This window comes from Poecilia mexicana, unplaced genomic scaffold, assembly GCF_051168715.1.
Source record: "Poecilia mexicana isolate PSO_F unplaced genomic scaffold, ASM5116871v1 scaffold_16, whole genome shotgun sequence".
Taxonomy (NCBI): Eukaryota; Metazoa; Chordata; class Actinopteri; order Cyprinodontiformes; family Poeciliidae; genus Poecilia; species Poecilia mexicana.
The window spans coordinates 21,068,292-21,078,481 of NW_028263385.1; the positions used below are offsets into that span (position 1 = coordinate 21,068,292).

Genomic DNA, 10,190 nt, shown 5'->3' on the forward strand with positions numbered 1-10,190 from the left:
AAAACCATCTATGGGCAGTGTCCTCACAGGGTGGAACATACGTTTCTAGCAAAGCTTGATATGTGAGAAAACAGGCAGGATGTTTTGGTTCTCAGTGGTGGTGATTATATATTTTAATGGTTTTCAATATGAAAAGAAAATGAAACCAAAATTTCTGTTCTTCTGTTTTTTTGGCAATAACAGACTTGTGTTTGTATTGTAAACAGGATAACTTCATACTGGAAGCAATGAATCAACTGGAACACAGAAAAACACACAATGGACATCTGGAACATCTGGCAGGGAGGTGAGGAAACTAACAGCCTTTTAACTACTGGGAGGGTTAATGAGTGGGATGAGAAGCAGACAGGTGTGACTAATCAGAGGAATTTTGAGCAGCTGGAGAAGAACCTCGGCAGATAACTATGGGGAGGTGACTAAGATAAGCATCTTCCTAAACCTAAAACTAAAGAGCAATGGGAATACTAGACACCATACCAAATATACAGTAAGTACAACACAAGAAAGAACTAACAAACCCAACAGATATTAGCATTAGGTCTCTGGACCTAGCAAAGGAGTCTGAGAGGCCCATGTCAAAGTCAATGAGGCAATTGATAGAAGTGTACTCCTGAATGGGTGCTAGGAAGCTTGAGAAACCCATGAAGGAGGTCTGTAGACTAACAATGTATTAACTCTGGAGACTGGCATCTGTGGTTCCCTGGAGAACTGCCACTAAGACATACAAAGGAGTTCAGGAAATCATCTAGAGGGCCAACGTAGACCCAAGACAGCTTGGGAGTATGGCTGGCAGGCTGCTGATATTAAGACTGAGTACTTCAGACAAAGGCAAGCTCACCTGTGCTCCATGGATGTTGAACTTGGGAGCAGGAGCTTGACACAGAGACCCAACTTGGGCCGCTCATCAAAAAACGGTGGGACAGAGACATGAGTGGAATCCTTTGGAAACAGAAAAGATGTCTCTATAGTCATTGTAGAAGAGAACAATGAAAGAGACCATCTTGATACTGCCATCGGTGCAGGAGAGAAGAACCGATGATGATAAAGGAAGCAGAAAAGATGGATAGTGATGAGGATGAAAAAGAAAATTGCAGGAAAGGAGGATAATGATGAGGGAGACAAAGATGGCACAAGAAGTGGATGGTGATGAGGAGGATGAAGATCACACAGGAGAGGATGATGATGGTGAGTATGCTCTATACAGCCCCAGGAGACGATGGGGATTAATAGGGTGATGCTAAGAATTTTTGCTAAGAGGTGGCACAGTAAAGGTCTCAGGAGTTGACATTGAAGAGGAAGAGATTTTATGGCGCTGTCTACGGCACCTACAGTGCCGAGCAGGTGAGGTGGGTGTTGCTGCTAGTAATGACTAAGCTGTGTTGTTGCTTATGCTAATAAGGATAAACTCCATTGCAGTATGAGGATAAACTCTGGAATGTGTATTTGGGAATGCAGCAGGTAGCGTACTGGCACCAAGGCCACAAACGTGAGCCATCTAGTGCTGAGGCAAGCCCCATCCGGTAGATGATGCAGCACCAGGTGCAGGCCTTGATCGAAGCCTCAATTTATCTACTATTTTGCTGTCTGCTTACTATTCTCTTCTTGGCTTTCGTTGTTTTGTAGATTTTCTTTTGCAGAATAATATTGTGTTTTAGAGGGGTTTTTTTTAAAATAAAATTTCATGTGACCTCTGAATTTTCATGACTTTTTTTTTTTTAGTTTTGTTTTGTGCTTTGCCACTGAAAGGGGATCTATGGCATTTACCCCAGAATTTACAATGAGTTCAATGCACTGAAACACACTGACATGAAACGACTCTTGACATGCAAGTAGGAGCCCTACACTGAGCAAGAACGGAGCTCTTATGTTTATATGAAGTCTTAAGAGACTTCTTCCATGAATAATTCATCACAGCAGTCTAATGAACAACAGACAAAAGAAGCTTTGAAATCTAGATGCACCCCCAGACCTACGCGCATGCATAAGTGGACGCATAAACCAAATAATTGTGACTTTGATGCTGGCTGTCATTATATTGCCTTGGATTTGTTTTTCAGCCATTTCACACTCAAAGCTCAAAACAATCCGTCTACTCATGGGCCTACACAAACAGTCCCACCTACACATGCATGCAGCTAATCTCCATACAAACACAAGTTCCAGCAGACACACACTGATGTCACAGATAGTCTCTGAACAGACATGTACAAAACTGACTTGAGGGAGCTCAGGGCTTTGTAATGGATTTTCAGAAACTCAAGCTGCAAAGATTACATCGAGGTGGACCACGATTACAACCTGTATTTACACATGCATAACTCTCCATAGATTAAAGAAACAGTTTTTCATTTGTGACCACTGCAGTTGCAGATTGCAATAGCTTTATTGTCAGTGTATATGCATAAATACTTTTTGTTTTGGATTTGACATAGTTTAAGATTTTCAAACAAAATTCACCAAATGAATGGATAATATGAGTGTCAAAGGAGTTAGTACTATGTTGTACATATTGTTCTTTATTGCACAGCAGTAAGAAAAACAAATCATGACTGAAACAAGAGTTTACTTTCTGCATAATTTATTACAGAACACAATGCGACACTTGACATCTAAATTTGTCATATAACTCCATCTAGTGGTCTATCTGCCTCTGTGTCTTGTTGGGAGTTGAAATTAAATTCTATGCAATTCTTCTTTTTTTTAATTTTTAATAAACACATTTCTATAAATATATTCTCAAAGCCTAATTTTATCATGTCAAATTATTTCTACATAGTTTAAGAATATGTCGAAGTGGGAGTGAAAATATGCTCACAACAGAGTTGAAAGCAAAAATATTTTCAGGAAATATGATCATAGCTTTTTAATTGACTGTATGTATGTAATATTGACTTAAGTTTAATTTCAGCCATGTTAAATGAATTGTTCTGCCAATTGCAGTTAAATAAAGTGCTTAGAAATTACCACAATATATGAACACTGTTGTTGACTGCAACTGTTAATAATATTGAGTTTCCATGATCACCAGATACAATTCAGTTCTACAGGTCTGACATTTTTTCCCTTTATTTTCACATTTTATTTAAGTTTTTACAGCAATTGCAACTACAACTCCTCAAGACAAAACACCAACTACACTGTACACAATAATTACCTGACAACTTTGATTATTTTCTCCTCTACTTTATTTAAAGAGAAAAATGAAAAACACAATGAAGCTTACAACTGATACAAGCTGGTAGTCCAGGTAAAAGAGGACATCATTAGACAGGCAAAAGAAAATAAAGAATAAAATAAGTAAAAATTATAAGTGATCTTTTATGTGACAGACAAAATAAATATGATGATTGGATTACTTTAAGGAAATTACTAATAAAGGTGTAAGTGCAGGTACAGTGAGTTTTGAACTGAGTTAAGTGTGAGGGTCTAAGTAGCACTGATATTCTAGCATGCCAGTTCAGCCATGTTTGAGACGTTCTGGCTTATGGTAGAAATACTCTCCATGGAGACATCAGTGTGTGCACGCCCGCGTCGCTCCTCTGTGCCGTGTGAATGTGTTCGTCTACGCTCATTGGTGTGAGCGCGGCCTCGAGAGCCATCGACTGACATATTGCTGCAGCTGGAGGTCGTCCTTGAGCGAAGTCTGGTCATGCTGGCGCTGGACACTGAAGAAAAATGATAAATAAGTTTTTATTACTGTGCACTAACAAAATCTGTGATCTTTTTTTATATAGTTTTTTTTTATAATAATAGTTTTGGTTTTATATATGAAATCTGTAATGGTTGAACATCAGAGAATGAATTCTCTGAATACACAAATAAATAAAAAAAATATTTCAACATTTTTTAAAATAAACAAGTAATCACTGAAGGAGAACGTAAAATAACACTGAATAAAAATGAACAAAAATAGAACTTTATTAGGTCTTGTTGAAATCAGTGGTCAGAAGAGAAAGGGCAAATTGATATAACAGTAACAGAAATACAAATAGCCACTCTTAGCAACCAAGGTATGAATCTATCTCACAAAGAATTAAGGCTATTGTTCAATCCAATATTAGCAAGGTCTCTCAAATAAAGTGGCTAACGAGTGCATAGTGTACAAATATTTATAAGTAACTTACAGTATCCCATTCCTTGGATAAAATATTTAAGAGCTTCAATCACTTTGGCTGGCTGTTGAGAGAAAAGTAAAATATAGTCAACTTTTTCTTGACCAAAATGGAGTAGAGTATATTGTATGAATTACTGTCATACCTGAACAACTTGAGGAAGTCCTCCACAGTCTGCCATCTGGAAGAAAGACAGAGAAGTGCAATTGTAGCTTTCTAGCACAAATTAGTGTCATAAAAGAAGTTATCAGCAGCAGAGGATAAATGCTAAATATTTTATTAATAAATAAATTGTCAACAGTGATTCAAATAGTTCATTGCACAGGGCTGCACAGCCTTTGGGGTGGCATAAGTGCTCACAACAATGCTTTCAAACTAGTAAATTGGGGTATGGGGGGCAGAAGACGGGTCTTGGCAGCATGACAGCATTTTGTCTGGTAAAATACAATAAATATGCATCAAAAACAGCTCTATTGTTCTCATTATCCAATCCAAGATTTGTTTACCTTGAGCAGTGTGGTCTTTGTGGGGTTCAGTTTAGAGTTGCAGTCAACCACAGCTTCCACAGCAGGAGAACTGTCCCCAACAACCAGCAGGGATGAACACCTATGTGATCCCCAGAGCCAGAAGGAGTTAATTGTTATGAGGTGAGCCTGCTGCCAATGTCCTATCTACTTTTTAGATCTACTGTTTCAACTCACAGGAGTGTCTTGACATTGACGTTCCCTCCAGGTACAGGCCTCTCTATCTCCAGAGCGTTGCGGTTGTTGTAGGAACGTAGAAACTGACTCACGTTGGATTGGTTCATCGTTGTTGTGATGTAGTGACGATATGTTGACACAAGGTCGTGATTTGCCTGGATCTCATCCTATAGGTAATCCGTGCAGATGCATTATGCATGTTACAATTTTGTTCTGATTTTAAAAAAAATCATAAACATATGAAAAGCCAAGATTCCGTTGTTCCAGATAACGTACCTTTCCAAATAGGTGTGTGATAACTCTGTCTGGGAGAGTGAGGGTCCAGTCAGTAATCTATAGTATGACACAAACAGTTGCATCAAGTTTTGCTATATTTAATTTCCATAGGAATTCTGTAAAGCTCTTCTGAGCTCAGATAACTCAGAAAGTGTTTATTCAAGACAATATCCATTAAAGAGAGATACCAGTGGTAAAAATATGCTTAATTGGCCAATTAGGTCAGAAATTAATGTATTGTAATAAAAGATAGCAAGCTTTAAAGACCCTTTAAAGCTCCCCTAAGTATTATATAAAGTTTTTACAGTGCCCATAAACTTAAGTCCTCACAATACATTTCAAAATAGCACGTAAATTAAAGAAAGAAAAAGTTATGACAAACTTCTCATTGCTACTTGGGGCCTATGAGACTAACTGGTAAATGAGCTGCAACTTATAGTACTTTTCAACAAACATTTGAAGTTATAAAGCTTCCCATTAGCATGCATATAATGTAAATATTTGTCAACATTTTCTGTAATCATGAAGGAGTTAAACTGCAGCCAATGTAAACTAAGACTGTATTGTTTTTACATTTTTGACCATTTAAGGATCCGGTCATATCGTTGGGCTTAGGATGTCGAGGTTTAAAGACAGAAGGAGGAATCAAAACTGTGAGTTAGGTGAAACATACTCTGTGTTACATAATAATCTTTTTGAGTATGAAAAGAGATAAAAATCTCTATAAGGAACTTTCAGAATGAAATCACAAGCTTGGACTTTATGGAGCTGCTCAGTAAGTACCTCATATTTACATATAACAGCATCTGAATTATATGGAGGACATTCAAAGATACATTTATACCTTGTTTGCAACAGTATCCATTAGGCTCTCTGCGTTGGGGTTAATGTTGATCAGAACCAGTCCATCCACTAAATCAGGGTGATTCAGCTAAACAAAGCAGAAAACATTTGTCAGCTGTTCAGTTGCACAGTCAGGAAACTCATTGGCATGACATTTCTCTTCTGTTAAAAATTGGGATGGGGTTCATGGCACAAACACTTTTACACTAAATCCTCATGTACAATATGAATTTGACTAATATGGCTTAATCTAGAACTTTAATTTGTAAATGCTGATGTATGTTTAATTGTCTGTCTATTCCAATATAAACAGAAATAAAAAAAAGAAAGAAAAAAAAGTAAAGGTTATTCATTTCAAAATATCGTGTCTGATTGAATCTGAAAAGATTCAGACTTACGGCAAATCTGGCCAGGATGTAAGCTCCAGCTCCAACTCCCACACCAATTATACTATTCACCCTGCAAAGCACACAAAAATGAGCTTAATGGCTCAATGTCCAGAAAGATACAACTGAAAGTGTTTAGTTTTGATGTCCTCAGATGAATTTGTCTTACTCGAAGTGATTGAGGACAGAGGGAAGAACCTCAGAGAGCTGGTCCATGGTGGGGTAGGTGTACCTGAAGGATCAAATCTCTGATTTAAAAGCAGTTATAAAGCTACGCTTGAATAACTGGTCAACTACAAAGTTCAATCTGAGTCTTAAAGAAATATAGTCTGCTCACGCAGTGGGCAGAGTCTTGGCTTCCTCATGTTGTCCGGGAGCTTCAACGTGACAAACAGGTAAATGACGAACAATTTCATGCATGTCTTCATGGTTGAACAAAGTCTCAAAACAAGATTTATCTGGAAAGAAAAAAAATACACATATACATACATTCTTATGTTAATTACTCACATTGATGCCTCTTTCAACTAACACATACAAATCATTTGACATGTAGAGGAAATATGACAATATAGACAAAAAAAATGTTGGTGGAGTCAAGTGAAACGGTTTTATCAAATTAACTTCTTTGGATGGAAATAAAGCTTAAGAAATGTGTCTTTCATTGTAATTCTATTAGAAACTGATTCTTCAGCAGCTACAACATTTTGATGAACTTATTTAATTTCAGTACAGATCCTTAAAGGTAAACTACAGGATCACCGCTGATAGATCTGTAGCTTACGGTTCAGTCCAACATCATGAAAGGTCAGGATGACGGGTCGATTCGCTTTTGGAGTCCCTGTCAAGATGCAGTGGACGTCCCCATACTGAGTCTCCACGTGCTCCTCCTAATACGACATTTACATAGATATGATCAGGTCACACTGCTTCAGAGTGCATTCCATCAAGCATGCCGTCCACTTTGGCCAACGAACAAATGCAGATTGCACTTTAGTAAAATTACATTGACGAGAATACCTGGCATTGTTTAGTTTGTGCTTTACTATTTTTACCAAAGTTGCCAACATTAATGTGGACAAACCTAATCTTTATATCCTATGATTTGTTTGTAAATAAGTTAATCATACCACAAAAAAAGAGAAAATAGACCAATGCAAACTAAAAGAAAATCAAAAAACATGGATCTATGTCACTAACGTGTTTTTTATTGTCATACTCACGGTAATTTGGGGCTCAAAGACAGAGTCATCATTCTCCTCCAGAACCATGGTGGCTGCTTCAGAGCAGGTAGATGGGATATAAATTCTTTTGAAATGTGATTCTCTTCAGCTAGATAGCCAGTGCAGCGTGCAGGTCAGTATGCCTCTGACAGACTTTATGGTTGAGCTGGTTTTTATATCCTCAGACACTGATCTACTTTTAAGTCTTAACACCAACCTGGTTCAGGCGGGGCCAACTGGCCTTTTTCCTAGTTAATCTGACCTCAGGCTGCTGTGTTTCCACAGAGACAGTGAAGTTTTGTTTTTTTTGCATTTGGAATTAAATTAATAAATTAGGACATCCTGGCTGCAAAATAAATGTCAGCATGCTTTAGCTGAAAATAAAATAACAAAAATAAAATAACACCTAAGAGAAAGGCCATTTTTTTCAAATATTACAATCTTTTTGACTTTCTGCACTTTTGACACATTTTCATCTGATGAGCAGCTAACTCAAACCGAAAACAGGAGCCAGATTCGCAGGTTTGATGTTTATCAGTTTGCATGAAGGCATCATACGAAACTCTATATGTTTATCTGGGCCACTCGGAGGTCAGCTGTTTAATCTCTGCATGCCATCTGTTATTCACAGTATAGCAGGCTGTTAATGATATAGCTCAGCCATTGGGACCCTCCTTTTGCAGCTGCATTTTCAAATTAATTTCAATATACTACACTCGAATGATAATCCCAGTTTCATTAACTACTGTGTAAAGGTGATGTCTGCTTTTTAATTAAGATATGCACTTCACTTTCAAGGCCATTATTATGACTTATTTTATTACTAGTTTAGTTGCGTAAAGCAGAGTGGCTCACATTAATAGCCTAAATGTTATCTCAAAGAGCTATCCTTTAAATCTTAAATCAAATTGTAACAACAGATCATAAGTCATGCTAACAAAATGTAGTGGTACCTCACAATAACTACAAAGATTTTTATTTTTATGGAAGTTTACATACAAAGCAGGAAGGTGTGACTGACTAGACAGGTAAAAAGTAAATTATTTACATTTATTTAAAATGGCTCATGAAATTGACCTAGCAAGTAAAGAACTGTGCACTGTTGTTAATTATTTGACAAAATATTTGATCCCTCACTATACAAGATACTGCTCCATCTGTTTTTGATTAATCTTTATATCTTTGACATCATAAACATTATTTTTTTGACATGAAAGCTCCATTACAACTTGCTTCAAATCCAAACAAAACTTTAGAGTAACCAACATCTAAACAGGAAACAGATTGTTTCTTATCATATTCAAGACATTTAAAAAGTGAGTTGTGGATATTATGCGAAAATGCTTTTTTAAAATTAATATTTTATTGATTATCTTTGGAAAAACAGGGATGTTAAATATATATTTTTTAATTTTGTCCTAAGTCACCGAATCATGTTTCAAATCACTTTAAGTCTGTGCTATTTGACAGATCTACTAGTATTGAAGCATCCGGCAGAACTTTGTTCCTAACGTCCCTTTGCTGAGACTGCACAAATCTCTCTCTCTCTCTTTTTTTAATTAAATCAACTCAATGGAAGTTGAGAGAAGAAGTTGAACAGCAGACAGTAACACCTGGCTGAGTGGAAACACAGCAGACTGCTCTGTGACCACCTACATATGGACTCCAACACAGCCTGGACCACATAGCACACCGTGCTGCATGACAGCAGAGTGTGTAGCAGGTTTAATCCATTTAACGATGGCTAAAGAGCAGCAGGGAGCAGATGGGTCTTACTCAGCTTCACGTCATTCTCAAAGCCAGTGTATCGTTGGAACCCTAACTGGAGTCTGGCCTGCAAACCTATTTCACCACCAATCCCTGTCCCATTTCCCATGGGTAGAACTGTGGCTAAACTTATTTGTCCGTGTGCTCAAACACAAGCTTGGGTTTGCTAAATATTTCTGAATTTTAGTGTCTCTGCAAATTATTGTCAGTTGTCAGAATTATGCTACATTATGACAGCATTGAACTTGAATCAGTTCTCATTACTTTTGTCCACAACCTACTAAAAAAAAAAATCATAAAAAACATAAGCAAATCAAATCAAAAACATAAATAATTAACCATTCTGAATTCAGACCAGATCAAATGTCACAAAAACAAAAATTAATTAATCCCTTCATCCATTATCTGTGTCAGCTCAATATTATGGACTAGTTTCTATTGATATGTTATAAGTGATCATGTGTCAAAGGTGCAGTCTGATGTTTGGTATTCTTGTTGCCAAGATTTGCAGACTTGAAATCAAATTAATAAAACATGCGGAAAAAAAGTCGCAGACCATGTTTATCCACAAAGCTTAACATTGTCCTCAATATTACACTTTAGTCAATGGCTGTCGTTATGTCTGATGTTTAACATTCAGTGTTATCGTGGTTGTTTAATGCCATCCAGGATTTTTAACTTTATCTCCGATGTTTAGCTTAATATCCAGGATATTTAACATTGTCCCCGATTTTCCTTTTTATTTAATCAAGGGTAATGCTTAACATTATGCTTAACATTATCGATGATTATTGACATTATGGATGGACAGACAGAATGGATGGAGGGAGGGAACCAGGATGGAAGAATGAAAGGAACCAGGAATGGATGGATGGAGTTTAT

The 10,190-nt window shown here is 37.1% G+C and overlaps 1 protein-coding gene across 1 annotated transcript; it reads right to left on the reverse strand.

The window, feature by feature from the left end:
• Positions 1 to 3,050: 3,050 nt before the first annotated feature.
• Positions 3,051 to 8,202, reverse strand: LOC106931806 (protein NDRG1). Its single transcript, XM_015010157.2, has 12 exons — positions 7,542 to 8,202; positions 7,103 to 7,208; positions 6,656 to 6,776; positions 6,488 to 6,550; positions 6,331 to 6,391; positions 5,934 to 6,020; positions 5,090 to 5,146; positions 4,814 to 4,980; positions 4,619 to 4,718; positions 4,258 to 4,293; positions 4,125 to 4,176; positions 3,051 to 3,665 (listed from the first exon to the last, which is right to left on the reverse strand). Exons 1-12 carry the CDS (start codon positions 7,587 to 7,589, stop codon positions 3,445 to 3,447), a joined length of 1,119 nt encoding a protein of 372 aa, XP_014865643.2. The 5' UTR covers positions 7,590 to 8,202; the 3' UTR covers positions 3,051 to 3,444.
• Positions 8,203 to 10,190: the final 1,988 nt, after the last annotated feature.